This window comes from Perognathus longimembris, chromosome 13 (genome assembly GCF_023159225.1).
Source record: "Perognathus longimembris pacificus isolate PPM17 chromosome 13, ASM2315922v1, whole genome shotgun sequence".
Taxonomy (NCBI): Eukaryota; Metazoa; Chordata; class Mammalia; order Rodentia; family Heteromyidae; genus Perognathus; species Perognathus longimembris.
The window spans coordinates 51919805-51944726 of NC_063173.1; the positions used below are offsets into that span (position 1 = coordinate 51919805).

The 24922-nt window shown below is 38.7% G+C and overlaps 1 protein-coding gene across 1 annotated transcript in view; it reads left to right on the forward strand.

Annotated features, from left to right (window-relative positions):
• LOC125362121 (fatty acid desaturase 2-like protein FADS2B) overlaps positions 1-21776 on the forward strand; it is a 36004-nt gene extending 14228 nt beyond the window's left edge. The window contains exons 5-12 of the mRNA XM_048360785.1: positions 6866-6991; positions 10033-10093; positions 11789-11865; positions 12021-12118; positions 13472-13568; positions 18186-18265; positions 19558-19683; positions 21728-21776. Of these exons, the coding sequence (XP_048216742.1) occupies positions 6866-6991; positions 10033-10093; positions 11789-11865; positions 12021-12118; positions 13472-13568; positions 18186-18265; positions 19558-19683; positions 21728-21776 (714 nt within the window). The remainder of the gene's footprint in view (positions 1-6865; positions 6992-10032; positions 10094-11788; positions 11866-12020; positions 12119-13471; positions 13569-18185; positions 18266-19557; positions 19684-21727) is intronic.
• The last annotated feature ends 3146 nt before the right edge of the window (positions 21777-24922 follow it).

Here is a 24922-nt window from a genome sequence, read left to right on the forward strand (position 1 = left end):
ATATAGTTATGTTAGAAGAAACATGATTTTTTTTGCTGGAAACCAGAGGGAATCTAGCAGGTCTAACTGATTCTGGAAAAGTATCACTAAGAAACAAAAGGAAAAGATGAAGGAGACCAGGTAAAAGTGAAGAGAAAGGGAAAGAGTGGTTAGTGAAAGCCTGGTTGGTTGCAAAACCCAAACCTATGGACAAATCAAGAGGATGACAGCTGGCCTCACCTCCCTAGTATAAGCTCCATAGAGCAGCTCCTCTATGCAGCACCTAACAGCTTGCAGGGCACACAGTCGGCCTTCAAATAAGCATTCGTTGAATGAATGATTGAAGAAACAACTGGAATGAGACGACAGTGCATCACTGTTCAGCATGACTTTTAGCCTTGGCTCTGAAATTACTCACAATATCTTCTTCCTCCTCCTCCTCCTCCTCCTCCTCCTCCTCCTCCTCCTCCTCCTCCTCCTCCTCCTCCTCCTCCTCCTCCTCCTCTTCTTCCTCCTCCTTCTCTTCCTCCTGCTCCTCTTCCTCCTCTTCCTCTTCCTCCTCTTCTTTAAGTACTTATACAATGAAGTTTCAATTCTGCCTGTCAATTTGTTAACGCATACACCTTCATCAATGTGATAGCATGCCTGTCTCTGTTCTTAAGTGTTCCCGTCTACAATATTAGCAGTGAGTCAAGATCTCTGCTCTGCTCCAGCTTTCCAGGATTTGTAGGCACTAATGTCTCCCATTTCCCCCACTAAACTAAATCCTTCAACCCTTGTAAGGAAAAATTCAGGGGGCACTAACTCAGAGCCTATGTGTTCTACTTTCACATAGTGATCCCTTGGTATTTTTTTAAACCTATTTTCCAGTTTACCAGCTGGCAGCCCCTTAGAAGCAGCCAGCTACTAAGGCGTCAAGGAGAATATTAGAGCCACAGATGGGAGAGAGCAATAGCCCTGGACAGCAAATGAAAGGGGAGGGCAGGTGGGAGATCACATTAGATGAAAACTTTCACCTTCAGCTATCATCTCCTGCAATTCTCACAAGGTGGGGGTTCTAGCACCCCTACTTCACAGTTGAGATGGATCTTCAAAGGGCTTAACTATTTAAACCGATGTCAACGCATTGGTAAGTACCCAAAATTGATAGCAGAGAGTTACATTGTACAGACTTCTAGGCAGTGTTTCTCAATTCTGTTTATCAGTTGGAGAATTATGTTTTAAAATGTTTATCCAGGCACAGCTGGCTCATATGTGTAATTCCCAGTACTCAGGAGGTTTGAGGACTGCTTTGAGGCCACCCTGAGCAAAAGCCAAAAAAATATGGGAACAGTTGAATGAATAAGCTGAGCCTGATGGTACATGCCTGTAATCTCCACACTGTGGGAAGCCAGGGTGGCAGAATCGTTGTATGGGCTCTATCCACTCAAACATGGAAGACCTTATCTGAAAATTGTAACTTAAAAAAAATCAAAGTATACAAAGATGGGAGGTATGGCTTAAGGGGCAGATTGGCAGTCTAGCAAACTCAAAGCACTGAGTTCAAACTCTGGTATTGTTTCCCCTCCCACCCTCCAAACACCATCTGCACGTTTTCAGATGTTCTAGTAAAATCCATTTGTGGGAAGGTCTATCAGCCCAATTTTGAGAGCCTCCCCCACCCCGCCCCAGTGATTCTAAACTGAAGCCAGGATGAAATACTACTGACCCAATGTCAGAGCTGCCTTCCATGCAAACTCGGATATTGATTAACTAGGACCACTTTGGACAAGATACTAAAGGTATATGAAGTTCACGTTCTGCCATGGTAAAATCTGAGTAGATGATGGCTTCAATATGGAGGGCTAGATTAAGGATTATATAAAGCTTCCCTATGCCAGATAATAGTACCTGAAAATGCTCAGCCATTGCTAGTTGTTGCTAATATTAGGGAAAATCTTCTCATAAAACAGTAACCCAGACTCATTAAGGAAAATATCATCATGTTATTATTAAGATAGGAAAGTAGACCTCAAATCTCAGACAATCTCACTGATTTGCAAAGAATCACCCCCTTCTTACCTTCCATCTAGCAGAGTATATTTTTCTTACTCTATAAATAAAGTAAAAAAAATCAGAGAGTTGGATTTTCAGTATTAAAGACATGACTGCCCCTCAAAATGGTCAGGAGGAGTAATAAATTGCCATTTGATGTGAGAAGTTGTATTGAATCATAAGATTCCAGTAGCATGCAATGCCAGCATCTATCCACCTATGCTAATATCCCTGGCGGGTGTTTCGGAATTCACTTAGAAATACCACAGAGTAAACACAGAGTTATTTTCTTGTCATTGTAAGACTCAGGTAAGAAAACTGGCGCAATTCCATTTGCTGTTTGAAGGAGCCTGAGAAAGGTGAAACTCGCCTGCCCCTCGGGTCATTGACAGTGGATTTGGTGCCAGTGTGTACAAAATTTTCCATCAGCCCCACCCTTGCTGGCACCTTTTAACATCCAGTGCTTTCTCACTGGTTCAAATGGATACACCACAGTTTTTTAGATCTTGTGTTCCCAGAAACCATTGGACACATGTTGAAATGACTATCACTGATGAACGTGTCAACAGAATGAGAAAATGGGAATGTACCCCAAAATCAAGCCAGGGTGAATTATGTTGGTCTTTATCCAGGCAGAGCTGGTGAATTCTGAACAAGATGAGTATAGGCCTTAATGACACGTAGACGAGAAAACCACCTGCGGCAAGGAAAGGTGGGCGGGAAAGAGGTGACAAAGAAAATTATGAACAGTAACATCCCCTCCTAGCATTTGCATCCCAATTTTTAATTTCAAAACTTGATCTTCAATTCCACCTCCCAATCCCAGGAAAGGAAGAGACACTGTTTATACACTTTAGGACTTCTCATTCTCACCTTCTATGCAAAGTTAAGTGTCTTCTGGTCTTTGTAGTATAGGCACAATAAAAGGATCCTCTAAAAGAAAGTCATAAAATGGCTATATATAGTTGGATTTTCATGAAATACAGGGGGGAGAGGTCCTTACTCTGATAATACAAAATTCAAAATGTTCCAAAATCCACAAGTTTTTGAGCTCTGACATGATGCCACAAGCAGAAAATTCCACACTATAAAACCTTGTTCCATTAATTTTTGTTTTAATTTGGTCAGGTGTCACTGGCTCATGCCTGTAATCGTAGCTATTCAGGAGGCTGAGATCTGATGATGGCCACTCAAAGCCAGCCTAGACAGGAAAGTACATGAGACTCTGGTCTCCAATGAACCACCAAAAATATAGAAGTGGCGCTGTGGCTCAAGTGGTAGAGCACCAGCCTTGAGCACAAAGGCACAGGAACAGTGCCCCAGCCCTGAGTTCAAATCCCAAGACCAACATAAAAATAAACAAATAATTTTTGTTTGTTTATCTACCTATTAGTTTATTTTTTTTCTGTGGTCCTGAAGCTGGAACTCTGGGCCTGGACACTGTCCCTGAGCTTCTTTTACTTAAGGCTGGTGTTCTGGCACTGTAGTCACAGTGCCACTTCTTGCTCTTTGATTAGTTTATTGGGGATAAGAGTCTCACAGCCTTTCTTGCCCTTCAAATAACAATCCTCAGATCTCAGCCTCTTGAGTAGCTAGGATTACAGATGTGAGCCACCAGCACCCAGCATGATTTTAAATTTTTAAATTATCCTTAAGTAGTTGTAGAAAGAGAATTCAATTTAACACAGCAGTTTGTGTGAGTACAATGCAACTTGATCCATGTTGCCCCTTTCCTCATGCTCTTCTCTCCCTTCATTTACCTGTTTCCATTTTCCCATATTCACATTGAATATTATTACAACATTCCTTCTCTTCCCTCCTTTCTCTATGAAAATAACTTTTTAAATGTGACATAAATTACCTCCAGACTATATGGATGAGGCACAGATGAAAGATAATGGATTTCATATTTAAGTTTGGGTCTTATCTCTAACATATCTCATTGTATATATGCAACTATTTCAAAATCCTAAACACTGTACAATCCAAAATACTTCTAATCCCAAGCATTTCAAAACGAGAGCTGGCGCCAGAGTGGACCTCTTGAGATGTATCTTTCAGTCCTTGCCAGTAGGCACATTTTGAAAGCAATACAAAACAAATGTCATTATAGGGACCATGGAGAAGAATATTTGAAATGGAGACCTTCCTACAATATCAAACCTAAGCTGTCTTTCATGACTACAATCTAAAACCTTTAGTGGCTGGAAGAGGGAGTGTCAAGTATGTTGCTTCCTGGAATTTACCCAGGAAATTGTCAAGGCACATACCTCATAGATGACCAAAGAGGCCTTCAAATCCAGCTTGGTTCACTGCAAAGCCTGGATTCTTTCTCCTGTACTGAAAAAGGACCTAACACAGAAATGAGGAAGGATTCAGGGTGTGTCATATGACTGTGTCAGGAGTAGCCATAACGTTCATTTGCTCATGAAGGACTCTCTCGCTCTCTCCTGTCTCTGGGTAAACTTGGCTTCCAGATAGAGCAGCCCAGGTAGAACCAGTTGTTTAGATCACACCCATCATTACCGTGGCCACTGTTCTAAGCTTCAGGGCTTTATGCTGTTAAGATCTGTTCCCTGACCTATTGTGAATCACAACCTGTCTCACAGGTAGTGGTTAGCTAGAAGATACAGTCACCTGATAGAAGAGGGTCTGGAGAAACTTAATTAAAAAGGGGAATTGGCTCTTATCACACTTGCTCTTGTTTAGTTGCCTGCTGTTCCCACTGGATTACATGTTTGCTAATATGGGAGTTCCATGAGACCAGGTTTCCTTTCGCATTTCAGATGGGTGGCTCAACATCTGACACTTGGAAAAAACATCAAAATAAATAATGAGTGAATGAGCGAATAATTATAAATGAGTGCATGTACAGTTTTGGGAGTGATTGGGTCCTATACAATTTGACAAAAGTCCAGGGTGCAAGGGGTCCCCCAAGGTGGGCTAGATTAATCCAATTGGGGATATGAGTCTGAGATATCAAAATGATAGCCAAATAGAAACAGATGGAAAGTGATTTCACAGGCTGTCATGAGATTCAGGAGAGAGCTGGGGACTAGAAGGAGGCATTCCACAGTATAGGAGTGAGAGTGCTGGGGTGAGAAGAGATTTACACATTCTACCCCTTATGTGTGGAAGTGTGTAGGGGTCTCCTCAGTCTCTTCGCAGAGCCACTAAGAAGACTGACAAGACAGAGCTAACTAACACTCACAGGTTTTCAGACATCCTCTACTTCTAGACGTATCCAGACCAGCTTTCTACAACAGAAACAAAATGCAAGTCACATGAAAATAACCTATCACTTTAAACTTTCTAATGGTTACATTTAAAAGGTGTATTTTTTCATTCCATATATATTCAAAATACACTCTACTGACTGAGGGTGAAAAGAAACACACACACACACTACAAAACATCAAAAAATGGACCAGAACAAGGATAAGAAGGAATAGTAGGTTGGATTGAAACTCCTTTGTAGACCTAAAGATAATTTTAAAAAATAAAAATTAAAGCCAAGATTGAATGTTAGGAATTGAAGATAAAGTCAAAGAAATATTACATTCTGACAGCAATAAGGAAAATATTATGTTGCCAACATGTAAAAGAAATATTTCTGCAATATTTGGCTTTGCTTTTCCTTAATGAATATTGAGTCTTCAGAATGTTGTCTCTTTTATGATACCTAATTCAACTGGCCACAGATAGTAAATAGTGAATGTATTGGGTAGCACAGATTTAGGACTACTTAAGAAATGCAAGGGGCTGGTAATATGGCCTAGTGGCAAGAATGCTTGACTCATATACATGAAGCCCTGGGTTCAATTCCCCAGCACCACATATATAGAAAATGGCCAGAAGTGGCACTGTGGCTCAAGTGGCAAAGTGCTAGCCTTGAGCAAAAAGAAGCCAGGGACAGTGCTCAGGCCCTGAGTCCAGGCCCCAGGACTGGCAAAAACAACAACAACAAAAAACAAATAAACAAAAAAAAATTGCAAGTTGTATTGAGAGTTGTGCTATTGCCACTTGTTCTTCAGCAAATAATAAGCATCAATAAGAAGGGATGGACTATGGCAGTGTGCCAACATTATACATAAAGCATCTAGTAGCTCCCTGGGCTGCCCATAGAGGTAAATGCCTATAAGTGCATTTAGTGAGAGTAGGATAGGGATTCAAAAACCATGAGTACCTTACCAGAACCACACAGCAGCATTTATGCACCCAACATATGAGACTAGGTTGGCATGCCTCCAAATCTTCTACTTGAAGAAAATCTCTAAAACTTTTAGTAAGAGAGAAAATTATCAACAACCTCATCAGAGAGGATTCAAGCTTGGATTTATTTTTATATGAGAGCATTGAAGCTGGGATATATAATAATCAGAGCCAAGTCTCCCATAGAGATCACTTCAGATCTATGATTCTTTGAAATATTCATTGAAGTAGGCTATGTGGAGCCACTCTTTAATTCCCAGAACTAATTAAAGTCCTGACAAAATAGAAATAATATTCTCTTCCATACTTACCTTCAGGAATTTTTTAAAGAGATGAGAATCAAATAAAAGAAGATAAAAACATGTCCTTTCAGTAAGTTGTTCTCTATTTTCATTTTTAGGAGTTGTCTTAGCTTCAAGATTTGTTTCTGAATCAAGAGAATTGACTTCATAAGCACTGGGAATTTTTTTCCCATGAGTCATTCTGTGGCCCAGCCTTGCAATGGGGCTATAGAAACACAACTATCTAGTTTGGACTTTGAGGATACATTTTAATACACCAATGATGGAGTGTTCATTAATTAGTTATAGTTAATTAGCCAATACATTAATTTATTAATTAATATGCTTTCTTTTCTCAGGGACTGTCAACAAGATGGTGGAATCACCGACACTTCCAGCATCATGTCAAACCAAACATCTATCCGAAAGACCCAGATATTGATGTGGGCCCACTTTTTCTGCTTGGAGATTTGCAACCTATCAAGGTATGTATTTCTCTACCCTGGAAAACCACAGAGGCATCCCTGGAAGTGGTTTCTGGAAAGGCTTTCATCCTTATGTTTGGAAAGACTAAGAGCCTTTCTCCTTTTAAGTCTAAAATACAAATTTCAAATAACAAAAAAAAAAAATGGGCTTCTAAGAACAGAAGAATATTTGAGGTCATGACTCTATGACCATCAAGGTCATTCAGTCCAAACTCCCACACCAGGAGATACGATAAGCCGTTATCACCTGACTTGGGCAATCCCAGGACCTACCACTACCTTTGAGTTAATATAAACCAATATTACCAAGTGGAACCGATGAGGTGAGCTGGCATGACTTTCCAAACCTAAACATATGGAAAGGAAGTTGGGTGCTAATGGCTCACACCTATAATCCTAGTTACTCAGGAGCCTGAGATCTGAGCATCATGGTTCAAAGCCAGCCTAGTCAGGAAAGGTTGTGAGACTCTTATCTCTAGTTAACCACCAGAAAACCAAAAGTGGTAGAGTGCTAACATTGAACAAAAGAACTCAGGGACACAGCCCAGGCCCTAAGTTCAAGCCCCATGACTGACAAAAAAAAAAAACGAAAAATTTGTAGTTGCTCATGTTCCTCACATAAAATAATGTCATATTTACATATAAGCTAGACATATCCTTTCTTATACTTTAAGTCCTCTGGATTACTTACAACACCAGGAAAAAAAAGTATGGAAAGATTTTCACTGAGAGAAGATAAATCAGTGCATTCAATAAGCACTAATCATAAACATCTAAAAATCTAGTAATCTCAACTAACTGTAGCCCAGTTAAAAGAGAGTATGCTCTTAGATTTAGCTTATATTCATTTGGTATATTTGATTTATATCATTCACACTGCCCAAATGCCTTGTAAAAGACAGGTTTCGCCTCTGAACTCTACTACTTGAGCCACAGCTCCACTTCCAACTTTTGAAAGTTAATTGGAGATAAGAGTCCCACGAACTTTCCTACCAGATTTGGATTCAAACCACAATCCTCAGAACTCAGCCGCAAGAGTGGCTAGGATTACAGGTGTGAGCCACCAGGACCTAGCCAGAGTTTCTGAAACAGAAGTAGTATAATGATGACCACAAAAAAACAATCTCTCCACAAAGGATGGTGTTGGATTATGGTCATCAAATGCTTAAGAAATTGTGCTCTTCTAGAAAAACTTAAGAGTGTTAAACAACAAAAGAGTTCAAATATAAAACAAATAAACAAATATACATAAATATAAAATAAAATATCTCTGTCAGTTGTTATCTGGATCTCTCTGATAAGTACAAAAAACAAAATATTGTGTAAATCTTGAAAATAGTGTTTCTCAGTTTGAGGAAACTTCGCCATTATATACGTCAGCTACAAAGGAAGCAGACTTTTGCTTATGTATCTTTTGAATTATTTTTGACTCTTACCTTAAACCAATGAGTGACCATGACTCCACAAGCCACCTGGGCACTCCTGATGCGCTCTGGGCTTCTGTGTCTGTCATTAGAATTGTGAAATTTTGTGAAATGTGAAAACTGTGAAAAAATTGTGAAATGTGGATTCCTCTCATGGTTCTCCCATGAGAAGCCAGACATATCCAAGGAAGCTGTCAGACTCTCCAGATATGCTCCTACCGTCATAATCAGTACCACTACGCAGGCCACTTCTGCAACTTGTGCAGCTACCCTTGAGTAGGACACAAGTTTCTCAGCTTGGATCCACAGCACTCTACATATGATGGTTTTGAAGCCATTGTAATCAATATATTACATAAAAAGACTTCAACTCTAAAATTCAGTAGTTGAACATCAAAAACATTTCTGATGAGTTCTGAGCATGTCTTCTTTCTTTTTTGATGGTCTTTCTACTACTTTATTAAACATCTGTTTCTTAATATGTGTCAATTCAGTCTTTTATCTCCTTTACTCATATCAAGCAAGATTTTGTATCTTTCTTCAGGGTAATACCTGTCCAGGCCACTGAGGTTTGTCAACTCCAAAGTATTTTCTATCCACTTTCTTTCTTTTTTTCTGTTTCTTACTGCTTAAATGTTTGGAAGCTTGATAGCACTTGTCAATAGTTCTTATTATCTCTGCCACATGTTATTTATTTGTGACAATAAAGGTAGTAAGGACTAACTATATTATCTAAATAAATGAAGAAGTATTTATCTAAGAGGGTAGATAGAAAATGGGAAAAACAAGAAGCTAACTCTGCCAGTACTGTTGTAACTGAATGTACACAGGGAAATGTATAGAGTGAGTGAATGACCATTCATTCATTCCATCCTTGAATAAACACTTGTTGAGTGTCTGCTAGGGAATAGAGAAATGTAGGTGTTCTTTCTGTTCTTCCTCTCAGAGCATTTTCTGTCATTGTGCCTAGGCCACAGGCCATATTAACCAAGGAAAAAACCTAGGGAGTCAACTGAATTCAAAGTAGTGAATGGAATATTATAGCATATATGATGAATATTGATACATAATAAACAGTATACATGTACATGTTACTATCACTTCTTAGAAACAGGAGGGAATCACCACATGATCATAAAAGAAGAAAAACTGGACAGACAGGACGTTTTATGTCTATATCTTCTATTACATGACCACAAAATAAACATCTATTCTATAATAGCAAAGCTGGAAGCTGAGTTTGCATCTGAATCCTAAATACTACAACTGAAGAAAGCTTACAATAGTGTCCCTTTTCAGTAAGTGAACATAAGGAGGGGGAATGAGTCTCAACATGATTTCCATGAAAATTTTTAAGTGATCAAAATCCCCTTAACAAACAAAGAAATCAATCTATGCTACAATTATCTCTATTTAACTAGCATGTGATATTTATTCCCATCCCTGTTTTGTTTTTTTCTTGTGCCAAAGGTTTGCCAACCATTGCACATGGACCAAAAGCTCTTTGATACATGTGATTGCACACACACACACACACACACACACACACACACAATGTCCTTGAGTGTGATAACCAGAAGTGTTGTCTCTTATTTTTGTTCTATTCTTTCTCTTCAGTATGGTAAGAAGAAAATCAAATACATCGACTACGAAAAGCAACATCTGTATTTCTATATGGGTGAGTCTCTTGAAGCCACTTTCCTTATCTTCCCATTTCTTTCATGCATGCACCTGCCAAGCCAGAAGGCATGATTAGAATCCTCTCAAAGAGATCAGCCCAGATCTTTTCCTTATTGAGAAAAGCAGCATGTCTTATTTCAGACTCATTGGTGTGAAAATCTGAGAAGGAAAATGGAAGATAAAGCAGACATTTTAAGCATTCATCTCATCACACGAGGGCACACACACACACACACACACACACACACACACACACACTGGGGGCTGGGTAGGGGAGAATAGAGACAACCAAGATGTTCAAAAGGCAGAATATCAACCCAGGGGTCATGTATCTTGAACTGTCATGTTAAGAAAACTCAATCATATCAACGCAAAGAGTGGTATTTATATAGGGAGAGAAGAGAGAAAGAAATGTAATAATGAATCAAAAACTCAGAACAAAATTCAGCAACATGTGGAAGAAGCTTGATATTCCCATGACCTACTTATAGCTACAGAGTGCATGAAATATTCTCCCTCCCCCACCCCCTCTCTCTTTCTCTGTCTTTCACAGACACATGCACACATACATGCATGCATTTCTATATGGGGATGGTAGCCAGAAGGAAAATCTGTTTAGCTGAGTAATTTTTATACCAATAAAAGAACATTATAGCAAAGAGCTTTTCCTCTTCACCAAATCAACCTCTGGCAGCGTACAAGGGAAGTTTTCAAATAACTTGCAAATTTGCTCTTCTAAAACATAATTGTGCATTTGGTCACTTAAAAAACAAACAAGCAAATAAATAAATTTAAGAAGGGAACCAAATATTGCTTGTAGACAAATGGTTCTCAACCAGTGGCAAATTTTCTTCCTTAGAGACAATAGAAAAAGTCTAAAAACGCTTGAAAGGGGGGGAGAATGATGATAGAGGCTATCATCCAAAGGCTAAAGGATCTTCCTCAAGTCTTTATGATGCTCTCAGAAGCTTTGTTGACATGGGAGTGAAGCAAATAAACAGGTCTCTAGCCAGGAAATAGAAGAATCTTCCTCATTCCTGCCTCACAACCATACTGTGACACAAGCATCTGAGGGCAACTAAAAGACTCTAGGACCTGATTTGAAAAAACAAACAGCAACCAAAAAAACTTGCAAACTCACAGCAAAGTTTTGGAAATTCACCCACCAAAAATGACTTGAGGGGCTGGGAGTATGGCCTAGTTGTAGAGTGTTTGCATCATATACATGAAGCACTTTATTCAATTCCCTAGCACCATATATATATAGAAAAAGCCAGAAGGGGCGCTGTGGCTCAAGTGGTAGAGTGCTAGCATTGAGTAAAAAGAAGCAAGGGACAGTGTGCTCAGGTCCTGAGTTCAAGCCCCAGGACTAGCAAAAAAAAAAAAAAAAAAAAAAAAAAAGACTTGAATCTTCAAAATTTCACTAACCACTTTGAGGGAACTTGAACCTGGAGTTACTGATGAAACTCTTCAGCTTCTGAGAGTTGGAAAGGCTAATGGAGTCTAAGATACAGTTGTGTATCTCTGTACTAAGGGGCCAGTGTTCTGGAAAAGGAATGGAGAGAGAAAGAGGCAGACAGACAGGAAAGAGAAGAGAGGGGGGAAATAAACAGACTGACAGACAAGTTTGCTGGCTTGTTTAGGAGTCAAATTTATATGTCATCTCTTTTTATTTTTGTTGTTTTTTTTTCAGTTGCTCTCCCCCTCCTCATGCCCGTGTATTTTAACCTGCAATCTATGCAAGTGATGTACCTTCGAAAGTATTGGTGGGTGAGTGACTTGCCTTATTACCTGAAATTAAACCAAGTAGAAGAGGGGGGAATGAAAATGTTTATTTCCCTTGTGTCACAGGACATAGACTTAGCCAAGGTATGAAGAAGCAATGAAATAATATCCACTGGTTGCTGTTGTTGTTTCCTCTACAGGACATTGCCTGGGTCAGCACCTTTTACATCCGACACTTCATCACATTTGGCCCTTTCTATGGAATTTTCGGAACTGTGTTGCTCATATTTTTGGTCAAGTAAGTATGCTTTTATTTACACAACTCACATGGTTTGGTACTTTCTTTTCAGAGATATTTGTGGTTAGTAGAAGATTATAATACCATGCTCCATTCACTGGAACTGAGGTATGTGTTGTTTTTTTAAGTAAATGTGAAAAGGCAATGGCACAATTACTTGGACAAGATCTGTTCCTTACAAGAATGATTTGCCCAGTTGCCATTTTTCAGCACTTGCTCAGATTTCCAATATAGAATTTCAGTTGAGCTGGGTGCTGGTAGCTTATGCCTGTAATCCTATTCACTCACGGGCTTGAGATCTGAGGATCATGGTTCAAAGGTAGCCTGGACAGGAAAGTCCATGAGATTCTTATCTCCTACTAACCACCAGAAAACTAGAAGAAGATCTGTGGCTCAAAGTGGTAGAGTGCTAGCCTTGAGCAAGAAGCTCAGGGACAGCACCCAGGCCTTGAGTTCAAGCTCCATGACTGGGGGGGGGGGGCGGGAAGAATATCACTTGAGATTCAGAACAGGCTCTACCACTTGAGCCACACCCCAAGTACTTTTTTTAGTTGTTTTTTAGATAGGGTCTCATGCTTTAGCTCAGATAAGCCAGACTGTGATCCACCTACCCTTGCCTCTCAAATAGCTGAAATTATAAGCATCTACCATCATATCCTACCCAAGATGGGATATTTCTGAAAATTTTTTCTACATAGAGATTCTTCCCAAGGCCCAAATGACTTCAAATTATTGTTTTTGTGTGTGAGTAACCATGTCCTATTTTTCATTTTATTCCTTCTTCATTCTACTGCATTATGTTAAATCCTAACTAATTGTAAGTATATGGACAGTTATTATGAGTTGAATACTTCATTGAAGGATTTCCATGCATTATCTTTTTGATGTAATCTTCCTACAACTCTACAAGGTAGATGATATCATCTTCATTTTTCTGCTAGTAGAACTGCATCTCATAGAGATTAAATCACTTCTCTGTGGCAATAGAACCGGTAAGGGCCAAGGCTAATGCCAAGACAGAACTTGAACTCAACTCTCTCTGATGACTAAGCAGACTATCAAACACTTTGCACATGTCCTTTGAAAACCTGGTATATTTGACCCTTGCACTAGAAATAATTGAAGGTACTACCCTCCTGGCTTAGGTAAACAGAATGGCCAAATGTCTATGTGTCAACTCTATTCAAAGAGCATGTGAGGAAGAAATGGAATGAAGACCATTTTTACTGAAACATTGGAATCTCTTAAATTCCATCCAGTCTTTGGCTACCTCCACCAACTGCTCTGCACAGCCAGTGTTTGCAACTGAAAACACACTAAGGAGACATCACCCTCTTTTTGTTTTCCTGAAAGGTTTCTTGAAAGCCCCTGGATTGCCTATGTCACTCAGATGAGCCACATACCGATGAAAATGAGCCCAGAGGAGAACCGGGACTGGCTCAGCACTCAGGTAATTCCAACCAGATCGCCTTAGAGTCTTAGTACCTCAAATAGGAATCACTTAACCTTCATAAAATGCTTCCAGAAGCCATGCACTGTGCAGCATTTCACACATAACTTCACAAGGTTAAACACAAAGATTATTCTCATTTGACCAGATCATAAAATTAAAATTGTAGGATGCATATAGAATTTTTGAAAATGTTTGGTAACTTGGGCCTAGCCACACAAGTAATAAATGATAGCAGCAGGCACTTTGTAGAACTTTCCCACTAAACCTGGTATCAGTCTACCAGACCGGGACTTCTTCTTGCTGACTTCTGTCACTGTATTGTGATACATCCAACTACTTACTATTTACGACTGCTTTCATGATGCAGGAGAATTGAGTAACTGTGAGTGAGAACTAAAATATTTGTTATCTGATACTTACAGAACAAGTTTTCTCTCCCTGTTCTAATCTCCTGTGTGATACAGCCTTCCAAGTGAATCTGAGACTCATAAAGTTATAGAAAAAAAGGTATACCTGTAAGAACCTTGAAAAAAATGCCTAACTATATTATCTGGATAGAGTATCCCAAAGAGGAGACATAGCATGGTCTCCAAAATTATTGTTAGGACTGAACAAAGTTATTTCAAATGCAGAACCACCCTGCTTCCTACACCATATGCCCCTCTAGTGGCTGTACTGTGCTAATGAAGGAACCAGTAATTACCCTATTTCTTCTGCAAATTTGTATGCAAACCTGAATAACTCTCTTCCTGATACTAAGGAGACATCTTAAACTTTTTGTCCATAGAACCACTTTTTTTTCTTTTTTCTCAAATTTTTATTATCAAACTGACGTACAGAGAGGTTACAGTATCATACGTTGGGCATTGGATACATTTCTTGTACTGTTTGTTGCCTTGTCCCTCATGCCCCCCTCCCTCCCCCCCTTTCCCTCCCCCCTCCCAGTTGTTCAGTTCACTTACACCAAACAGTTTTGCAAGTATTGCTTTTGTAGTTATTTCTCTTTTTTTACCCTGTGTCTCTCGAATTTGGTATTCCCTTTGAATTTCCTACTTCCAATACCAGTAAACACGGTTTCCAATATACTCAGATAAGATTACAGAGATAGTGTAGGTGCAAACATAGGAAGGTGATACAAAACATCATCAATAATAGAAACTACACATAGACATAAGACGTTGAAAGTAGTTATAACTGTGATATATCACTTGTTTCCATATCATGGAGTTCATTTCATTTAGCATCATCTTATGTGTTTCTAAGGGTATAGCTATTGGGCCTTGTGATGCTCTGCTATGGCTTGCCTAAACCTGTACTAATTATTCCCAATAAGGGAGGCCATAGAGTCCATGTTTCTTTGGGTCTGGCTCACTTCACTTAGTATAACTATTTCCAAGTCCTTCCATTTCCTTACAAATGGAACAATGTCATTCTTTCTGATAGAGGCATAAAATTCCATTGTGTAAATGTACCACATTTTCCTGATCCATTCATCTATGGAGGGGCATCTGGGTTGGTTCCAGCTTCTCGCTATGACAAATTGTGCTGCGATGAACATTGTTGTGCTGGTGGCATTACTGTGATTATGTTTGTGGGCTTTTGGATAGATACCCAACAGTGGGGCTGCTGGGTCATAGGGGAGTTCTATATTGAGCCTTCTGAGGAATCTCCATACTGCTTGCCAGAGTGGCTGAACCTGTTTACATTCCCACCAACAATGAAGTAGGGTTCCCTTTTGGCCACATCCCCTCCAACAATTGTTATTATTAGTTTTCTTGATATATGACATTCTTGCTGGGGTGAGATGGAATCTCAATGTTGTTTTGATTTGCATTTCCTTTATGGCCAGTGATGTAGAGCATATTTTCATATGTCTATTGGCCATTCTCATTTCCTCATCAGAGAAGTTTCTTTGTAAGTCTTTAGCCCACTTGATGAGGGGGCTATTGGTTCTTTGCAGTTTTGTTTTGGAAGAAGGTAATTTTTTTAGTTCTGCATATATTTTAGAGATGAGGCCTTTGTCTGTTGAATGTCCGGTAAAGATTTTCTCCCAGTCTGTGGGCTTTCTGTTTATCTTGAGAGCTATGTCCTTTGCCGTGCAGAAGCTCTGGAGTTTGATGCAATCCCATTTGTCCAACCTTTCTTTGATTTGTAGCCTTTCAGGGTCTTTGTTAAGGAAGTTCTGTCCTGTGCCAAGGAGCCCAAGTGTTTCTCCTACTCCTTCCTTTAGTGTCTTCAGGGTGCCTGTTTTGATTTCAAGGTCTTTAATCCATTTGGAATTGATTTTGGTGCAGGGTGATATATAAGGATCTAGTTTTAGTTTGTTGCATGTGTTGAGCCAGTTTTGCCAGCACCACTTGTTAAAGAGGCTATCTTTCTTCCATACTACTGTTTTAGCTCCTTTATCAAAGATTAAGTAGGCATAGTTCTGTGGGTTTAATTCTGGGTCTTCAATTCTGTTCCATTGGTCTTCAGGCCTGTTCCGGTGCCAATACCAAGCTGTTTTTATTACTATAGCTTTATAATACAGCTTGAAGTTGGGTATTGTAATTCCTCCAGCACTGTAGAACCACTTTTTTTATCTTTTGGGTTTTCACTCATTTATTTACTTACTAGTTAAGATAAATCATCTTCAAATATTTATTTGCTCTTCCTATTTCTTTTCCTGTGAACTGTTTAATATGTTGTTCAAGCTAGATATTTGTGTATTTCTTATTGAGCTTCAATAACTTTGTAAAGATAGTAGCATATTGTAATATATGCTATGTATATTTTCTTATTTTCTTCTCAGGCCTATAATTTGACAGTAAGAAAAAATATTAATATTTCAACTTGTCTCACATTCACTCTTCTTTATCCACTCATCATACCTTGTAGTGATTGTGGCACATAATTTGTAGTGAGAAATTTATTTAAACGAATACACTTACACATCATGTATACAGCACAAGAAAAGAATAAAATATTCCCTCTAACTTTCCATATTTCTGGTTTTTTAATACCCCCGCTCTCTTATAATAATGAAAGACAACAAAAATACCTTGCAATTTTAAAAATTATTGAAAACCTCAAGGAACTTTTATGTAGGTTCTATTGTTGTTATCTATCATATTTGAAAGTGAAACAAAAAATTTTAAAGTATTTATGAATTTTAAAATAAGAATATTCCAGTTCATGTTAACATCAAGGCCATGATGCTATTCCATATTTGTACTCTCTAGTTCTAAATTTCACCATGTACCTTGAGAAAATGAGAATTAAAAGGTAATGTGTTAGAAGTAATATGAAATATTTTGTAAATACAGGGTATTAGGTACCTCAAAATGATCAGAATTACACTTTGAAAAATGCTAACATAGAACAACCATAGATTTATATTCAAGGGAAGTATCCAGCTAAAATTACATTTTTTAAAGACATTGAAGATAGCTGAGAACTGGTGCCTTAAAACTGTAATCCCAGCTACTCAGGAGGCTGAGATCTGAGGATCACAGTTCAAAGCCAGCCCTGTTACGCAAGTCTATGAGAGTCTTATCTCCAATTAATCACAGAAAAAGCCAGACTTGTTGCTCAAGCTCAAGTGGTAGAGTGCTAGCCTTGGGCAAAAGGAGCTTAGGGACAGCATCCAGGCCCAGAGTTCAAGGTCCGAAACAGCAGAAAAGTAAGACATTGGAGACAATGGCTATATATGGATTCTTAATCTTGGCACTCTGAAACAATGTCTCTTAAATTCCTCTTGCAACCATGATATTTTTAATCTTTTATTGTCATTATAGTGATGATGTACTGAGGGATTATAGTTACATAAATCAGGTAAAGAGCTCATTTCCTTTGGAACAATGTCACCCCTTCCCTCGCATTCTCTCGCATTTTTTTCCTCTCATCCCCACCCACAAATTGTAGAGTTCATTTTCAACATAGTGTCTAGTGAGTACCACTGCTGCATTTCTTCATCCTTTGTCACTTCATTTCTGTGACCCCTTTACCCTCCCAAAGACAGATAAATCAGCAAACAAGACAAAAATGAATGAAAACCAAAACAGCAACAAAGAAAAAAAGTTCCCTGGAGTTCATTTTGATAAATATTATTTTATTGTGCCTTTATTCCTTTCCCAAGAGTGACCTCCTTTGAGACTATGACTTTTTAATCCATAAAATAAAATGTAACATTAAGATATGCCTTTCTCCATACTTACAAATCCATGAAATCTACTCTTTGAATGGTAATCTATTCCTATGATCTCTATCATAATTCTACAATCTCACTTCCTCCTGCCAAAATCCTTATTCATGACCCCATAGTTTTGTGTATCTAAGAGTCAATAGTCACCATTTCTCTGGAAATCCCACATTCTCTTTTACATCTATTGCCTTGTATATGCTTCTTGACAAAAAATATCTCATTGTCTTTTTAAAGGTCTTTTTCACGTCTCAGCATCTTTTGAAGCTTCTTAAGACCTGGGACTGTGTTATCTTTTATATCCTCCATAACTCTTGCACACAGGAAAGTACTCATTAGCACCTGTTGGTGGTTGGCTGAATAAAATAACTAAGCATTTGTTTTTACTTGATGTTGAAGTTTATTTATATCTGATGTAAACTTTTCCTTTGCAGGTTTTGGCTACTTGCAATATTGAACAGTCCTTTTTCAATGATTGGTTCACGGGGCATCTGAACTTCCAAATTGAGCACCAGTGAGTGATGGAGATAATCCTTTCTAGAACAAGGGGAGTCACAAATAACAGCCCCAGACACAGTCCCCAGTGTTGTCCTTCCACTTAGAAGCTCAGAAGGGATAAAACAAACTAGGATTCTCTCAGCCTACTAACTTCCTGTCAGGGTTTGTGGTTGGGGGAGGGCAAAAAGAACGGAAGAAGGTCCAGTTGTGAGAAAATGAAGTGGAAGAGTACAAATGAAATGTACCAGTGACTTTTTCTGGATACACTGAATCTTAGAAATTGGTGAGCGTGTGTTTGTGTGTGTGTGTGTGTGTGTGTGTGTGTGTGTGTTGACACGTGTACATGAACATTTGGTCAGTTGGTAAATCCCAAGAGGGTAAAAAAAATTCATATAACTTGAGTTACAAAGTTTTATTGAAAATTAACCACAAATTAAATGTATTTTTAGAGCCAAAATTATGAACTATGCAGCCATCAAATCTAATTCCTATCCAATTCCCAAATAATGTCTGGAAATACTTTACCAATAGGTCAGTTTATTGAACATAAAATAAATAATAAATGATAGTAAATTGGATAGCCAGTCTCTCCAGAAAATTCAGAGACAATTTTCTCATCTCTTTGAACTATATCTGGGAGGAATGCAGTGAAGGAAAGACATCTTATGCCTGTCTGTTCATGGGATTTTTTTCCCCATCTTCTCTTTTATATTAGTCTTTAAAATGCTCAGAAAAAAATATATATATATATAAAAGGGTTGTTACTCATGTTTTATCAAGGAGGAGATTAAAAAACAAAGATGTCACCTGATGGATTGTGGCATGACCGTAAATACAATCTGTACCTCCTCAGTTCTTATTTCTGTCCTTGAGCTCTTCCCCATATGCCATAACTAGATCTTAGTAGATGAATATTCACCTCTTCAATGGGATGAAAGTTAGTTATATAGAGAGAGTTAGAGACAAAGGAGGTAGGAGCCAAGAGCAGTCTCCAGCTCCCCAAGGTAATTCACCATGATACATCCACCCATACTTTTCACCTGACTTGTCCAAAAGTAAATATATTCTGTAGAGTAAAACTTTTCCTGTTACCATTTCTCAAACATTTGCCACCTACATGGCTCACAGACATGTTAAGAAATAGGATAAGAATGTTTTGGCAAGAGGTTTGAACTTCCAAGAAGGATTGTGTAAATTCAACATTGGGTTTGCATTGATGATGTAATTTATTTAGTAATACAGGAACAACACTACCCCTGGGTTTTTTTCCTTAGGTCTAACTTTTGTATTCCCTGTTTGTTTCACTAGTCTATTCCCCACGATGCCGCGTCATAATTACCACAAAGTGGCCCCTTTGGTGAAGTCACTGTGTGCCAAGCACGGATTGCAGTATGTGAACAAACCCATGTTGAAGGCGTTTGGAGATATTGTCAGGTGCGGACGTAACTTCTCTTGGCTGACAACTCTCATGTCTCCCTCGCTGACAGTCCCCACCAAATTCACTGGCTTGTGAATCATACTTCCCACAACTGTTTGTTATGTCAGCTACCTGGGAGCACAGCATAAGCATGGGACTCTGCAGAGAACAATTCCAACAACAATAATCTGATAACTTAGATACCTACCATTAGGCTGGGAGCATGATTCCAGTGGAAAAGCACTACCTAGTACACACAAAGACTTGAGTTCAAACTCCATTTCTGCTAGGGAGAAGAAGAATAAGGAATAGTCCCTGGATACTGGTGGCTCACACTTGTAATCCTATCTACTCAGGAGGCTGAGATCTGAGGATCACAGTTCAAAGCCAGCCCGGGCAGAAAGTCTGTTGGGACTCTTATCTCTAATAAACTATTCAGAAAAATTCAGAAGGGACACTGTGGGCTCAAGTGGTAGAGTACTAGCCTTGAGGTTCAGGGACAGAGCCCAGGCTCTAAGTTCAAACCCCAGGACCAGCAAACACATGCAAGAAAAGGTTATCATTTACCTATCACTTTCTATGACTAAGTGAAAATCCCTTAATATTCTTCTAATTTTTTGTATTTGTGCCAGTATTGGGGCTTTTTTATCATAAATGTGATATGTAGAGGGGTTAAAATTACATAAGTAAGGTCATCAGTACATTTCTTTTTGAAGTGTTACCCACTCCCTCATTTTCTCCTGAGGTACTAGGGCTTAAACTCAGGGATTTGTGCTTTTACTTGGCTTTTTTGTTCAAGGATGACACTCTACTGCCTGAGCCATTCTTTCATTTCTGGCAATTTGCTGGTTAATTGAAAATAAGAGTCTCACATACCAGCTAGCTTCAAACCATAATCCTCAGTTCTCAGCCTCCTGAGTAGCTAGGGTTACAGGCATAACCCACGGGCATCAATCTCATATTTCAAATTTCTTGAAATAAAAGTTATATATCATTTATCTCTGTATCCCCTATAGACTCTCTACATGCTTCAGAATTAAAGTGGTGAATAGGAATATCAAGTATTCGGGTCCACTGTTGTTGCTAGTCTAGGGAACACAATGAGCAAATCCAACTGGGGTGACTGGATCTCAAGGATGAGGGCTATAAAAACTGAAAATCCATACTCATCCTGTGGCATTCACAGACACTTTCTAGAAGACATTGTGCAGTCCCTGCACGTTGATCCAGGTTTTATAATTTTCTCTTTATTTTAGAAAGTACAGGGAAAGCACTATCCGGAAAAAAAGATCAACAGGACCAGGCCTGACCTTCTCAGATCCTTGTCCAGTGGCCCCAGCTTTGTGCCTACTGCACTTCCATTTCTCCTTTCAGTTGCTACCAATCGCTTTCCCTGGTCCTGCCCTCTCATTCCTTTACCACTTTCTCTTCATCAGAGTCCTTCCAATTTGTAACATCTTTTCAATGTCACCTTGACTATTCCCATTCACTCACCAAGGCTCCTCTCAGATTCCTCTTCCTCAGATTGATCTTCACTGATTTCTAAGACCAAATTCATAACACACTCTCACGGCACCTGCTTCTCTTAACTGATGACTTTTGTCACAGCCATACTGAAGTAATTTATTATTTGTTCATAATGAACTATTAAGTTTAAATAAATTACTACTTGAGCATGCTATAAACTGTTTATTACATGTCTCTAAAACTAAACCAGGAACTCTACATAGACCAGACTCACATCTGTTTCCTTCATCACTGTATACCCAGAGCATAGAAAAACACCTTCAATATAAAATATGGCAGTTAAATGGATATAGGACAGGCTGATCTATAAATATATAAGTGCAGAGAGAGCCAAAAATGAAAACTAAACTCAAATCTTCCAAAAAAGATGGGGGGAATTATTTTCCAAATCAATTTGATATATTTAACCAATTTATCAAATATAGCTGGAAGTCATATTGTCCCGAAACCAGGCAGAGGAGCAAATATTTAGAAACTCCTTTCCATTCAATTCAGAGTCTCACCTCCTGATGCTTTCATTTGCTCTTCCCACAGGGCATTGAAGAAGTCTGCAGCCCTCTGGATGGATGCTTATTATGAATGATGCAGATCGTACAGTTAATTGTATCTCTGAGGGGGGCTGGTGGCTGTGTGTGGGCTTTCTCCTGCTTAACTGGGAATCTGCTCGTGGCACCATTGGCATCCTTGAGTGTGGCAGGAATGTGAATCCCAGACACACATGAACACCCTTCCCTAGAGGTCTTCTCTGCCTATTAGAAGCAGAAGAAATGTCAGGTACTTCTGGCCAGGGTGACAAAAAAGGAAATGAGAGTTCATTGTTTTGATTTTTTTCATAGAATCATGAACTTAGTGGTATCCTAATAGATAGAATGATAGACCTCATAAGATCATCAGTGCAGGAACCAGGGAAAAGTTTACAGGTGAAGCTGACATAGGAAGAAGTGAGCCACCCAAGGAGAGATCTCCAATAGAGTATTTCGGTAAACAGGGCAACTGATCTTGAAAGAAAGTATCTTGACTTAAGAGGTCCCTTAGAAAGTACAAATTTTTGCTTATTTCTTCTCAAATGTGTGAGTTCTTTCTCTTAAAAAATTAATTCTGAATAATATTAAAGTATCTTCAAAGATTTCAGTATATTGCTTCAGACTTTCATTTCTGGACCTACATGTTTGTGATTTGTGTGTGTGTGTGTGTGTGTGTATAGTGTTTCCACAAGAAGAAGTTAGAATTTCAGCAACTAAAACTTCAATCTGTCCCAACAGCAACTGACTGAACAGTTCTGTATTTGAAGGTATCTTGTGCTCAGCTAAAAATAAAATCAACTTGAGTATAAATTTGGTTGCCTAATTCCCTACCCACCAGGGCAGAATGATTGGAGATCCTTTCTCAGTCCCATGGACCAAAGGAAGACTTTCGTTTTTCTAGAATGGAGACTGTAAGTTAGGTCAAAGAATTTTCTCAGGTTTAGTTTCATCAAATTAAACAAATTCAGAGTAAGCTCCCCTCTCTTCCTCCTCACAAAGGTTTCAGTGCTAGAATAAAGTAGACATGGTTTGTCATACCATACTGATCTGTGCTTCTGTTTAGTCATTGTTGGGGAGGGGGTGTCTATCATGAAACCTGATCTTAGCTACAAGAGGAAAACTATAACAGCTCCACGTAAATCCACATTATTGATTTCTCTGTTGTCTGAAATTTTACCCATAAGCAATCATTCTCTCCACACTCTGCGAAGCACTCCTTGGTTTGTTTGTTTCTGAATAGAATCCCTGGTGAAGAACAGAATGTTAAGCAACTCTTAGCTCACAGAAAATTAAAAATGCATTTCAAATATAAAAGAAAAGTGGCTATCTGGGAGTAAGAGATAGCAAGTTAGTATGGAATATAGTAATATCAAGTAGAATGAGAAAGATAGAAAGTGCTGCAGACTCCATGATAGGAGTAAGGGTTGTGTGAGGATCGCCATCTCTCCTGCTGATGCACCCTCTATAGCCTCTCCTACCTGAAGTCAGGGTGGCCCACAGGAAGATGGCACAGTGATTGGCTTTCTCTGTGTCACTTGGTCCAACTCTCAGAAATTCTCAAGCAGCGTTCATTCTCTTAGTGACTGAAAATAGCAACTGGATCTCTCCCTGGGCAAAACTAATTATCTCAAAGTTATTTGTCTGCTTTGTAGTTCCCCAATCACAGTTGTTTACTGTGCAAATTTCAAAGGAATTAGGATATGCCCATAGATTATAGAGGGAAACTCTGAACTTAGTTCAAAAAAGCTGCTAGTCATCTGGTCCTATGCTTTTCTTTGTTGGGGAGATCTTTTTTAATTTTATTTTTTTATTTGTAGATAGTTGTACAAACAAGAGGGGGTCAGCTCAACATGTCCATTTATGTGTACAATGCATCTTGAACAGTGTCATTGATTACTGCTTTGATCTCATTACCATTTCTTCATTGGTTCAGATGTTCTACTCTTCATGATTCAGTCTTTGTAGATCACATGTTTCTAGGAATTCATTCTTACAATTGATCTGATTTGTAGGTTCATAATTGTAGTGATCCTTTCTATTTCTATAGTATTCAAAAGGGTGTACATGAAGTGATTTCTTGTCTATGGATTCACAGATGTGATCATTGTAAAGTGAAGTAAGAAAATAATGAACACAAAATTGGAGGTCATGGTGGGAGAGGGGGTACATGAGGTCAGAACAAAGGTGAGGGGCAGGCTGACCTACTGGCCAGATAACATAAATTCTAACAGAATGCTCAGTGGCTTAGGAGTCATGAGAACAGCAGGCTCTCATACCTTACCTCATTGGATGATACGAAACAAAAATATAAACATAGTATACTTTGCTTCCCCACCCCTCCCTGTCCCGCAAGTACAAATACCAGTCAACACGCGAGGAGTAAAGGATAAAATTAGTCAAGACTGTGAACCCTGAAAAATGGTCTTATGCATTAGCAACTGGTGGAGCAAATTAAAATTTACTAAGTAGCGAAACCCTGTAAGTTTTTCTTACATCAAGATTTTTCTGATTGCAAAAAAATGCATTCATGTAATTTCTTCCAATCTGATAGGAATAATTTTTTCCAATGAACATGAAGCATTTGTGCACCCTTCTTATTCACTTAGTGTGATGTCTTCAAGGTCAAGTTGTGCTGTTTATTGCAGAGTTTTTTGCTTTCCTGAGGTTGAATAATATTCCTTGGGATGCACATGTCACAATGTTTATTCATTCATATCCTGATGAGCAGCTCAGTTGTTTACATATCTTGGCTATGGTAAATACTGTTGCAATTAAGATGAGAGTGCTACTATGTCTGACTTCAGTTCTTTTAAATAAGTATACAGAAGTAGATTTGTTATGTGAAACTCTTTGCAATAATTAATGAGCACATTCTTTGTTTTATTTAAGCCTATCATAACCCCATGGGGCAGGTACTATAGTTAATCTCATCATAAAGATGAAAACCCCCATCTTAAGGGAAGCCGAGCCATGTGCCTTGTTTCACTGGTAGAAATTAGTAACGTTTCAGATCTAGGAATATTTGATATCGCAACAATGTTCATTCATTTCCACAGTAGGAAATTCAAAGCAAGGTGTCATTACATAGCATTCAAATACATGGGCAGTTGACTTCTTTGAAATATTTCTGAGAACTTCTCTGGAGCTAATGGAGTAGGCTAATGGAGGATGGCTATTAGCCATGAGTACTTGTGCATTCTTCCAG